The sequence below is a fragment of the Vigna angularis genome, chromosome 6, assembly GCF_016808095.1.
Source record: "Vigna angularis cultivar LongXiaoDou No.4 chromosome 6, ASM1680809v1, whole genome shotgun sequence".
Lineage (NCBI taxonomy): Eukaryota > Viridiplantae > Streptophyta > Magnoliopsida > Fabales > Fabaceae > Vigna > Vigna angularis.
In genome coordinates, this window is record NC_068975.1 from 29,815,749 (window position 1) to 29,829,814 (window position 14,066).

A 14,066-nucleotide genomic window follows, 5' to 3' on the forward strand; every position below is an offset into this window, starting at 1 on the left:
ATTCAAAAGTGCTTCTCATCCAGATATCCTTCCCAGATTTAACACTTTTTTATTCTCTTTCACTACACAACAAATTTAATTTAAAAGTGCTTATCTGATTTCAATTTCTTCATTTTTCTCTGATAATAGTTTTTTTTCTGTCTCGGGAAAGAATGAACTGATAATATAATACATCATTTAAAAGTGTGACATGTCCCTGATTTATTATTTTAATAAAATGTGTTTTAAATCTCTGATGAACACAAAAAATTATAAGATCTAATTTTTAATTCTATAAAAAAAGGTTTATGTTTGGTTGTGAAAATAGAAGGATCAAGCATATCTGATATTGCAGATTTCTTTTACATTTCATTCAATAGCCGTGCAGATTTCCCATTAAGCTAAAAGAAGGAGAAAAAAAAAACGTGTAATATTCTTCGGATGAAATCCTTACCAGTAATGTTGATCTTTTCAAAAGTAGGATCAACATTTTCGTTCAACCAATCACAACTTCATCATCATTCTTTTAATTATGTCAATTTAATATATTCAATCTTCTTAATTATTATTAAGTGAGATACGTGGATACTTCATCCATTTTTTGACTCCAAATTATATAAGTTTGACAAAAACAATAATTTTATTTCATGAATATTAAGTTAATGCAATTTTAATTTTGAAGTTTGTATTATGTTAACTAATTTTTTTATAGTAAGAGTAAAAGAATGTATTAACTAGGGTATTTTTAAAAATAAAGTTAACAAAGAAAAAAAAACAAGTAACATGAATCCCACTAAAAGTGGTGGTGGTGGGAAATGTTGAGATTGAAAGATTGATTAATGTAGGGGCACCTATACATATTCTCTAAAAAAGTGTATCTGAAGCATGAATTGGTCAAGATTGGGTTTGAGTATTATTGCATATGATGGATGGTAAGTGACTCTTTGGACATAGCCCTGTCAACAACAACAACAACACAAGTGCCTTCCATCTAGCTAGTATTTCATAAACAAGTATTTCATAAAACACATTATATACTATATAGGAGGCATAAATGAAAAATACAATGTTAAAAAGAAAAATCTAGGCTATAAACAGGAATCATGTCGCATGGGTGTGCTTTAAAAGGGAAATCTAGACCACAAAAATAAAATGGCAACAAAGGAAAAGATCTCATATAATGATAACATTATGAGATTTTGGAAGAATATAAAATGAAAAAGATTGAGAGTACACTAAATACGGCACACAAATAATAGTGAAACTTTGACACAATAGTGTTGAAGGAATGCACATATATAAAGCCTGAGAAGCTAGCAAAACAGAGATATATTCATATGCATATTCAGATTCGTCTTCATAACCAGCCATGAAACATTCTGTGATTTACCTTACTATGTGTCTTGCCTCTTCCATTATCATGGTGATGGCCACGGTACAAAGGGCAAGGTTCTTGTTGGGCACCAACGATTACTACGTTCGAGTGATCAACGGTTTCACTGACAATTCCTCTGTGCCGTTGGTGATTTGGTGTTCTTCCGAGGAGATGGATCTCGGAGGACGTGCCCTTCAGGAACACGATGATTTTAGCTGGGTGATGAGGCCAAATTTTTGGAGCAGCAATCGCATGAAGTGTACTATGAAATGGGACAGTACGAGGAAGAGTTTTGAGGCGTTTAAGGCTTCACGAGACACTGAACGATGTGGGATTCATAGGATGTGCTCCTGGATGGTCACTCAGGATGGGTTCTATTTCAGCAATGATGAGGTTAATTGGAGGAAGGACTTTTTGTGGTGAATGTGTGAGAACTGTGATGCCAAGGTTTTCCCCTTCATCTTGGATTCACATCACAACCCTGCTTCAATATGGGGATGCTGTTAGCCAATATCATCAGCATAGAGGAGTTTTGTATAATTATATATAAATTAAATAAATGAAAAATGTGTGTGCAGTTTTTGTAATGGTAGAAAAGGTGACGAGTTTTGTTTTGTTTTATCGTAACATAGGATGTATCGGTCGACAATCCAAATGTTTTGCTTGTACAACTCAGCTATGATAATGAGGATGCCATTGTCATGCATATCCTTCATTTCTTTTAATAAAGAAAAGAAAAAATGTGTTAAACCGCTTTGAACTTTGAATGTAGGATCAGTTTAGGATTCTGCAGTTACTTCACTGAGTCTATCAATGTCCTAAAGGAGAAAAAGAAGAAGAAAAATGATAATTTATTAAGTTAAAAGGATAATTACCTTATTTTCTATATATATATATATATATATATATATATATATATATATATATATTTCAAATTTAAGATTAGATAGTATTGATAATTCGAGAAAAACTTGATAATGATACATAATAATTCTCAAAAATAATAAATTTCAAAATGAAGTTTAACTTAATTATACAATACCAATTCGTCTTATTTTTAATTAACGGATAACATATATAAAATTATATTCTAAGTTTAAACGAACTTGTAATCAAAATTTCATTCAAAGATGAATTAATCCAAATGAGCTTTTAAACTAACAGAAGTGCAATATGGTGATTGTAGAGAAAAGAAGAAGATAATGGTGAAAGATTTACGTAGCACAGTGGTCAGCAAAATTAATATTTTAAAAATTTCTGCCAAACTCTGTCCAAAATAATAATGAATAGAGGAAGTGGTGTGTTAGGCATGCAAATTACATATTGCAGATTTGAAATTGCACTTTTGCGGCGGCACGAAAAAAGCAAATTTCTAGACATTTTTCTAGTGACAAATAAAAAATATAGGGTATTTAAGAGTTTGAATTCTGATTATTTTTATACGATTTTTTTAGATAAGGGACAATCATACAGAAGTGTCTTTAGATTATTTTTTTTTAAAAGAGATTGATCTTGGTTAAAATTTGTAAGAGAGTAGCCGTAGGATGAGTGTTCCAAACATCTTCCTACATAAATTGTTTGTAACCATCATATTATAGTCTATAAAAACTTAGGAAAAACAAGCTTGTATTTTAAAAAAATATATGCAATTAATTCTCTAAATTGATGCTTTTTGTTCATTTTTTATTCCCAGTTCAATGACTTAAATTTTAATCGGTTGAAGTTTATTAAGAATTGTAAAATTTAACAAGTTCCTTCCATATTTAATTAATCTATCTTTCATTTTATAGTTTTCAGTAAATCTTCGCCAACAAAAATACTTAAAGGATATGTTCCGAATATTCTTCTTAATTAAAATATTTTGAACTTCAGTTACATAAACAAAACAAATGAAACTCAATAAATTTTTATATATATTTAATAAATTTAACTAAATATTAAAAAGGTACATTAAAAAAAATTGATTAATATATTTTATCATGTACGATAAATACCGAGAGTTATTTTGTAACAATAAAAGATTATTTAAGTATATATTTTAAAAAAAACTTATAATTTCTTTTACAAACTCAACTTTTAAAAAATGATTTTAAACTTAATTTCACCTCACAAAATTAACTTATATAAAGTAAATTTTTTACTTATTTATATATAATAAATTTGTTATATTTCTAGTCTTTATGAGATTTCTAACATAATTCCCACATCAAAATGTGATATTAAACATTATTAGATGATTTGTAAATCTATTTGATCGTTAATCTGGTAGAATTTTTAACACACCCTCACACATATTGAATGTGTGATTAGATATTAATAAATAGTTTAATAGTTGTTAGATAATAGATGACATAGATCCAACTAACAACAAATTTTATTATGATAGACTTTAGATGACTCTGATATCATCTAAAATGTAAGTTTTAAGTTTAACTCAATGTTACAAAATCATACGAGGTTAACACCTAATTATAAATTTGTCTCATCTCTAGTCGATATGAAATCTCCAACACATTTCTTCCATGCTATATATTTTTCTAAAGGGAAATAGATATTAATGGGTGGTCTGACAACGACCTGATTATAATGACACGATAGGTCCAACAAACAATCAAACTCCTAATAATGTGTCACATGATAAATCCAACACACAATAAATTTTTCAATAATGGATAACATGATAAGTCCAATAAACAACAAACATCCAATAACTAGTGACAAGATAGATCCAACAAATAGTAAATTTAGTTATGATAGATTTCGGATAACTATGATAACATTTAAGTAATAAGCTTTAAATTTAACCAAATCTTACAAAAACTAGTTTATAAAATAATGTTTGTATCCATTTATATATTATAAATATGTCTTATTATTTTTTTCTTTGAAATTTTTTTTTGTATTGATTTAATTCTTAAACGATATCTTAAAACTTTAAAAAATTATTTACATTATCTTTGTTACTACTATTGAATAAACGTGGGACAATTAAGCATGGAAGAATAAAATATATAAGCACGCTCAATGTAGATATTGCATTTGTATATGTTATTGAAGTGATGTTAGAAGATGTTTTGGAAGCACACCGTTGAGGTGAAATAATGGCAGTTGTTGAAAACTGACTCTCCGACAACATCAAACAGGTGATAGAGAGAACCATATACCATACAAGGGTCAACAAATAGTTAATACTAAAACAGGTGGCTACAATAAACATGTCAAATTCGACAACACATTACTGCCAAAACAACTACTATACAATCTTATCATATGCCTTTTTTTTTTCTTATTGTTAAAAAAATAAAACGCATGTTGAGATAAAGCTGAAAAAGATGCTTCCATGCCAAAATGATAAGGTGGGGAATGTTTCTCTTTAGAAAAACAAATAATTTCAATGGATTTCTCACGCCAAATTATAATTCAAAAGTGCTTCTCATCCAGATATCCTTCCCAGATTTAACACTTTTTTATTCTCTTTCACTACATAACAAATTTAATTTAAAAGTGTTTATCTGATTCCAATTTCTTCATTTTTCTCTGATGAACAAAATAGATTATAAGATCTAATTTCTAATTCTATACAAAGATTTATGTTGGGTTGTGAAAATAAAGAATCAAGCATATCAGTATTGCAGATTTCTTTTACAGTTCATTCAAAAGCCGTGCAGATTTCCCATTAAGCTAAAAAAACGTGTAATATTTTTCGGATGAAATTCTTACCAGTAATGTTGTTCTTTTCAAAGTAGGATCGACATTTTCGTTGAACCAATCACAACTTCATCATCATTCTTTTAATTATGTCAATTATAATATATTCAATCAGAGCATATTATATATGCAAACACACTTTCACACGAAACAGTAAAAAAAAATATAAAATAACTTCTTAATTATTAATAAGTGTAATCAGGAAGGAACTACTACATTAATACGAAATTTAATGTAATTTTTGTAAATTTTTAATTGGATATAAAAATATAATTTTTATTGTTCAAAGAGTAATTGAAAGGAGAGACGGCTTTAGATTGTGAAGTTGAAATTATATGCCATCCTCCGTTTTTTAAGAAAATGAGTCGTATTGAGTATTTTTAAAAAAAAAAAATATATATATATATATATATATATATATATATATATATATATATATAAGAACAGTATTGAAAAAATAAATTAATTAGAAAAAAATTAAATAATTATTATAAATGTAGACGCCATTTTATAAATGTGAAAACCAAAATTGGTTTTAAATAACATAAAAATGATCTCAACTCAATTTTGGTTTATAAGAAATAAAGACTATTTAGGAAGTATCAAAATTAACATTCACTCATGACTTTGGTCAGTATTTTTAATTTTTTCACGTTGTTTTTAATCAGCTCCATTTAACTCAATAAATTGAAAAAGTAGGATTGGTGGGCTCGTCCACTTATATTTTTAATTAAAAATTAAAATAAAAAATTATTTCTTTTATTGAATTTGTTGAAAGTACATCAATTATAAAGTCAAACTACATTATATAATATATTCAAACCTTATTTTACAAATTAAGATTGAATTAAATTTAAAAAATTATTTTTAATGTAGTATCAAAATCATAAAAATCATTCATTAATATCTAGTTAAACATTAAAATAAATAAATATATATATATATATATATACTCTAACATAAAAAAAAATGGGGTTGAACATTAACTAAATATTAGACCAATTTATAATAACAAAAAGATACGACTTTAAATCTAATTTTTAAAAAATATTAATGTAAAATAATAAATATTATAATTTATACGATTAAATATATTATTTAATTAATGAAAAAACTTAAAATAATGTTCATATCAGTAAGCATATATATATATATATATATATATATATATATATATATATATATATATATATATGTGTGTGTGTGTTTGTATGTATAATAAAACAATAAAAAAACAAAATAAAAAATTGATGAACTAGCCTTGAGGAGGTGAACTAAAATTTTCATCCATTTTATTGTGATAGATCAAGCTAAAATAGATGGTTTGGCTTGTTTTTTTGACTCGAAACTATATCAGTTGACAAAAATAATAATTTTATTTCAGTTGATGAATATTAAGTTCATGCAATTTTAATTTTCAAGTGTGTATTATGATAACTAATTTTTTTATAGTAAGAGTAAATTAATGTATTAACTATAGGGTATTTTTAAAAATAAAGTTAACAAAGAAAAAAACAAGGATTAATGCATATTCTCTAAAAAAGTGTATCTGAAGCATGAATTGGTCAAGATTGGGTTTGAGTATTATTGCATATGATGGGTGGTAAGTGCCTTCCATCTAGCTAGATGCCTCCATCACCTTCTCACCCACAATTCTTGCATAACCTCTTATATGTTCCCCACAAAACAACATCTCCTAATCAAACTTACTGTTATACCATGTTTCACCAACGACATCTATACATGTTCATATTATAAAAATATATTAAAACTTTTACATTAATTAGGTAAATTAATTTTGTGAAATTCAATTAAGTTTAAAATCTATTTTTAACATGTTATTAAAAAGTTGTGTTTGATCATTAGTTTATGAGAAGTTTGTTCAAGTCAACGAAAATCGTCTCAATAGCATCTTTTCAAATTATAAGTGTACGAAGTGTTATTTTAAAAAATTATTAAATATGTACTGTTAAAATGATCACCGTAAACCTCCATGAAAGTGCATGTAAAATTGCAACTGAAAAACGAGATTAATTTAATCAGGAACATATTAAATTTAATTTTAAACCATAAAAGCTTACTTACCAATAAGTTAATGTTCTTTTAGAAAAATAAGAAAAGAGAAAGTGAAATAATATTTTTATAGATTGAAATTGGTTTTTCATAAATAAATTTATGGAAAATGTGTCATATTAGCTTCCTCAAAATCAGATTATTCACTATTTTTAATACTAATCCGTTTTAGTCTTCACTCAATTAGTTGCAGAGAGACCAAGAGCACGTTGATCAGTTAGGATGAGTGGGCTCTAGTGCCACAAAAAGATGGCTATATATAGCTAGTGGATAAGCTCCACGTAAATTTCTGTTCGTTGCAATTAATTAGGAACATAATTATTTCATATACAAATATCAAATTCAATCGAATAATAATGAGGGATTTTTATACAACAATTATTAATGTTATAGTTAAGTTACATGATATTATATGTTTTTATCTAATTTTGGATTTTCATATAAAACTAATTTACCGATTATGTAAATCTATTTGTGTGTAAAATTTATAATATATATTGCAATAAAGTTATGTGATTCAGTTTCAATTAGATTCCTATTTAAAATACATTTAGTTTTTTAGATTTTTTACAATTTAAAATAACTTTTATGATGGATTTGAATGAAGCAATTTAAAAGAATTATTCGTTTATTTAGAATATTTAAAATCTTTTTGAAGTGAAATGATTTGTTTGGATGAAAAACTAAAAAGAAATTGAAATTAACTAATATTAAGAAAGTAGATAAATAATTAAAATAATAGAATGTAAAAAATTTTAAAATACGTGAAAATTTTCATTTATCATGAAAAAAAAAACTCACATGTCTAAAAAAAATCAAATTATATCCACTTGAGTCAAGGTTGTTAATTCGATAAAAGATTTAACTGAATTCGATCAAATCAAGTAGATTATTGTCGAAGTTTGTTCCGAATGGGCTTGAGCCTAAAATATAGTCAAGTTGACAGAGATAGGAGATTGAACTAAGTCGACTTTGACCGCAGATTGAACCGCAGATTGAACTAAGTCAGTACTTTCTATAATTATAACTATTATAGAAAGTATGTTTTTTTATTTCAAATAGAGAATTCTCTCACTTTTAGAATTTTTTCTTATATGCGAAAATAACATACGTGAAAATAACTTATTATCTCTACCTTCACCATTCTCACCAAGCACAATCTAGTGACGATAATGTATGTCCTTGTTAGATCGCTTGGGAGGGTTGGCGGCAAGAAGGAGGTGAGACGATGGTGGTGGGGTCTTGTTAGTGGAATCATCAGATCTAGTAACAAAGGAGAAGGGAGCGTCACTAATATGGGAAGAGGCGCTGATATGTGTTTTTTTTTGTCTTGGTGTTGTTTTATTTGTTTTACAAATTTGACGGTTCTATTTGACGGGAAGTCTCTCACTACATTTATTTGTCTTTTTTTTTAATTTTAATTTTGTATTTTATTTTTCTTCAAACACAATGGAATGAAATGAATTATGATGATGAATTATGAGCCCCTATGTATAAATATTTTTGCCAAATAATTTTTAAAATTTATATGTTCACTCTATTGTGATAATTTTTGTCAAGTCTTAACGTGCAACTCAGTAGAATAACCAACACTACTTACATCGGACAAGTACAATAAGTGACACTTTCTACATCATTTTTGGAATCGGTATATAATAGTAAAAACTTTCTATATCATCTGCTTTTATATCAGTTCAGAACTGATATAAATTTTTTTTAACCAGTATAAAAGACTTTTATGCACACGTGTATAATACTAAAATTATTAAGAGATAATTTATTTGAAATAAAATATAAGAATACTATAAATATAAATTTTGTTTATACTTATTATCATTCATTTTGAATCTTTATAACCAAACATGATGGACGTTTAAGATATATATATATATATATATATATATATATATATATATATATATATATATATATATATATATATATATATATATATATATATATATATATGTTAAAAAATTAATTATTATTTAAATTTGGGAGGATAAAAGAAGAAAAAAACTCTTTTACTGGTTATAGTTATTTAAATATTGTTTAAAAGAAAAAAAAACATCATCGATCTTTTGTTTGAATTTGAAGAGGAAATGGAGAAAAAAAAGGAAAGGAAAAGATAATGAAAGATGACTTTGTTCATATTAACAAAAGAACAAAAAAGTAATTAAAAGCGACTGGAAATTGCAAAGTTTACAATTATGATTAATATTATAAAAAGAAGAAACGTTAAAATTATTTTTAAAGTAACTGTGAAATTATTTTTTTAATTTTTCTTTAAGAAAATGTCACACTTAACGAAATTTGAACAGAATTATAAAGAAATAAATAAAGAGAAAACTAAATTCAAGAATTAAATGAAGAGAAGAATCGAGAACATTCAATAATTCAAGAGCATCCAATTCTTGCTGGAAACGTGGCAACATATTTCTCTTCTCTCAACCATTGCGCAATATTTCATTATGTTAATGTTAAGATTGAACCAACTAGTGTGCAATGGGATCATTATTGTACAAGGTGGTCTTAAAACATAATGACTCATAATTATTTTTTTATTTAACCATAATAAATCATGATATAATTGATTATAAGTCATGCATATCTTATATCTTATAAGTAGACCAGTCAAACAAGTTTATTTATACGTGAAAGCAATTATTTTTCATGGAAGTAAACTTTCAACAAAATTCATAATTATGTGTGAAGAATAACAATAATAAAGTTATAAAACACTACCATATCCACTCTAATCTTATTTTCTTTATCACAATTACCACATTGCAACTCCCATTTCATTGTATTAAATAACTACTTTATCTGGAAAATTAGATTTAAATTTTTTAAAGTAACATTCCGAATTTGAGTTTAGTTAACGGTAAATATGTGCTTAAATCATTTGATAGAGATTAATCAGTCTCATTGTTTGAGAAATTTTAAACTTTTTATTACGGTATTACGAATTTTTTTCTAATTCATTGAACCAAAATCCATTTCATAATACCACAGGAGATGTTAAGTTAATACTTGTTCAGGAAAGAAATTATAAATGAAATTGATTCGTGTTTAATTTCTCAATGGTATGATATATAAAAAAGAAAATAAGTGATGGAGGAAGATTTGAAGATGGGACTGTATTGGGGGTAATGATGGGGATGGAGCTACATTATCTCATACTATAGCAATATCCAACACCTAGTCTATAACTTTTCAAAGACTTCTTTTCACTATCACTTTCTTTGGATAAGAACAGAGTTGAGGAAACAAATAAAACAAATAGTAAAAATTAAGGATGTTAGAAATGAGGTAAAGGAGAAGTGTTTTGGATATGGAGTTGAGTTCAATGGTTTAAATTGTGTCGTTTAAAGTTTGAATGATGTTTAAAAGTTCAAGTAGTGTACCAAATGGTTTGGAGGATATCTAAAAAAAATATTTTTAACGTTAAAGTAACCGTTAACAAATATAAGGAACATATCTTTTCACTTCAAATATTTCATCTCTAGATTTTGAGATGAACTTTTAATTAATATTAATTTAATAATGGTCCAAATGGTAGTAATTATATTTTATCTTTAAATTGATTAATTTAATTTATAGTCACTTAGTATGTTTGATAGTCGATTAATTAGACTGAACTCGTTGGTTGATAAATTAAGATGTAATTAATAGCTTATTTTGTGATTGACCGACACAAAAGTTAAAAAAAAATAGAAAGTTTATATTAAGTGTAATGTAACAGGAGAATTATTGATATGTATTTAAAATTAAAATATAAATTTTTTTCTTAAAATAATTTGATATAAAACTAAATTTCAAAACATAAATAAGAGTTAAAAACAAAACTTTAAATTAAAATAAAAATATTATTAAACTATAATGAATATAAAAGTTATATTTCAAAATGATAATATATTAAATTAAATTAATTTATAAAATATAAAAACTTTAATTAACTTATTTTATTAAATATTTTAATATATATTTTTTAAGCATTTATATTATTATACTTTCATAATAAAAATAAAGTTTTTTTATTTAGTATATAATATTATAATATATTAATAATATGATCATCACAAAAATTGTGGTATATAAACATAAACAATAACAAAATAATTTTATATATAATTAATATTTAAAGCAATGTAAAGGGTTTTTAAAAGAAAGTTATCGTTGTTATTTTTTTTAATGTAAACGATATATTGTAAAAAATCCAATGGATAAAAGTCAAATATAACTTTTGAGGCCCAACTTTCACTGTTTTAAAAAAGTTGGTCTGAAAATTCTATTTTAAAAATTATTTTCCAGAAAATTTATTTCAAAAATACTGGAAAGTTTGTGTTGAAAAAATTCGGAAGTAAATAATCGAAAATTAACTTTGGAAATATAAAATGTCATTATAAACTTTACGGGGTGCTGTTAGAAATTACATGGTGCAGATAGAACAAGCCCCGTCCCACCAATATTTTGTCATTTTGATTGTAGAAATAAAAATAATAAATATTGATTATACCTCACAGGTTAAAAATGACTTTTACTTATAATTTATTAAAAAATGGACTTATTCCTGTGCTATTATTTTCTTTCCTTTTTAAATTTCCGTGCATAAAGACTGAGAAAGAAAAGACAAAAGCAAGATAGTTCCCACAGCAAGGAATCCAAAGGAAATCATGGACAATCGAAAGTAAATGTTTTTTTTTTCTTCTATTTTATATATTATTGATACTTTTGAATCCGAATAATCCAAAAATAAGCAATTTGAAAAAATGTAGTAAAGAATAATTGAATTTGAATGAGATTCCCAAAAAAGTGGTTTCCATTGATGAAGTTATTCTTTGCATGTTCTACACTTTTGAACAAAGTACCAACCTACAATAATATTTTTTGTCTTTACCACACAATCTTATCTTTTTTTTTCCTTTCCTTTCAAATCAGTTTGCCAAATTATACACTTTTTATGTTATGGAATCCACCTTTCCACAACTTTTTGCCACTGATTCAGTAAAATAAAGATCACCATTTGCTTGTTATTTCACATAAACTTTATAATTAAAGTAAAAAAAATAAATTCAAGGATAGTTGCAAAGCCATTATGTGAGGAATCAAGAATTTTCTAAATTATTTTTTCTCTCTGATTTTTTTTATTAAGATCTGTTTAATTTTCTAATCAAACAAGCTTGTCATTTTAAAAATTCTATCTTACTTAAAGTTTGATTAATTTATATTGAAATTATGCAAAAATGGTATGATTTTAGTGTAATATGATTTAAATTGAAATTATAGTAAAATCGTGTCAATTTTACACTATTTTAATTCAAACCAAATTATACTAAATTAATGTCACTTATAAACTTTAGTCCAGATTATAAAAAAATAACAAAAATTAAAATTAGGCATAATAAATTTGCATTTGATCTACAACTTCTATTCAAAATTAATACGATTTTAGTATAATATTATTTGTACAACTTTACTTTAAAAGTTTGAATATAATTTTTTTCATTAAATAATTTTTTTAAAATTTATCTATTCTGGTAACTTTTATTAGAAAAACCTAATATGATGTTTAAATAATGAAAAATAGTAACTTCCTGCCTTAGTTAATTGATTGACTGTACACTATTGTTTAGCTCACCTACCCACACATGTTTTTCTCACAAACTTGTCCTTTTGAGAAAATAAGATATTTTATAAAATGTTAGGAAGTAAATATGTTAACATAAATTATTTTACAACATTATGACACATGTTATTTTTTTATTTGCTTTATTATTTATTATGATAATGTATTTTAGACATAAAAAAAATGATAGTATATTAAAATATTATGTGTTAATATATCACTATTCATATTATTATATATAAATTGTTTTCTGTAAGTTTTCTAATACAATTGTTAATTATTTTTAAGAAATTTTGTGTGATCCAATTTTAATAATAATAAAAAAACTATTTTTTTCTTCTAAAATATTTTATTAAAAATTACTTAAGCATAGATATGACGAAGGGCCATCTTAAATACGTTTAGAGATTAACACTGATTGATTCCAATCTACATTTAATTTTTGGTGAAAATGAAAGCATAAATAGAAATCTCACGAAATTAATATAGGAGGTAGTAGATGGAAGTGAACGCTTCTTATTTTATGCACACAAATTTTATTTATTTATTTATTTTTTCCATCGAGAGTGGGAAAATGTTGTTAAAAGGTGAAATAAAGATTTAAATGGTAAAGTTCAAGAGATATAAAGTTTAAATTCACCAACCTTTTATAATTTGATTGAGAAAATTAAGATTGTTCTCATCCTAAATTTGATATATCTGAATTTCTTTAGTTGGAAACTTTGTTTTTAAAATATATATCAAAAAATAGAAAAAAAAATGATAACACAGTATTTAAACTATCTCTAACCTTTTAAATTATGTGAAACTATTAAATCAATAAAATTATTTTTTTTTCTTAATCTTTTTATAATTTTGTTATTAGTACTAGTGGAATCGCCTAAAAAAGTGATCTATCCATTTAATTTATCATATCTTTGAAATTTTTTTATTTTAAATATTTTGTATTAAATATCCAAGTTCTCGTTAGTTTTACTGTTTGAGTTTAAATTCTTTTTTTCGTGAAGATAGACATAGTAGGCGAGGGAAATTATATTCATTTTAATAGTATCATACATAAATGACCTTGTAAAAGTTATATGATCAGTATATATATATATATATATATATATATATATATATATATATATATATATATATATATATATATATATATATATATATATATATATATATATATATATATATATATATATATATATATATATATATATATATATATATATATATATATATATATATATATATATATATATATATATATATATATATATACACACGAAGGTTTTATGCGTTTTTTGA

General features: G+C 24.8%; 1 protein-coding gene across 1 annotated transcript; it reads left to right on the forward strand.

The window, feature by feature from the left end:
* The first annotated feature begins 1,232 nt into the window (after window positions 1-1,232).
* On the forward strand, window positions 1,233-2,115 carry LOC108341596 (S-protein homolog 5). The gene has a single exon (XM_017579261.2). It carries the CDS (start codon window positions 1,349-1,351, stop codon window positions 1,775-1,777), a length of 429 nt encoding a protein of 142 aa, XP_017434750.1. The 5' UTR covers window positions 1,233-1,348; the 3' UTR covers window positions 1,778-2,115.
* The last annotated feature ends 11,951 nt before the right edge of the window (window positions 2,116-14,066 follow it).

Excerpts from the sequence above, each read along its gene's own strand:
- LOC108341596 (XM_017579261.2), top strand. The coding sequence starts at position 1,349 with ATGAAACATTCTGTGATTTACCTTACTATGTGTCTTGCCTCTTCCATT.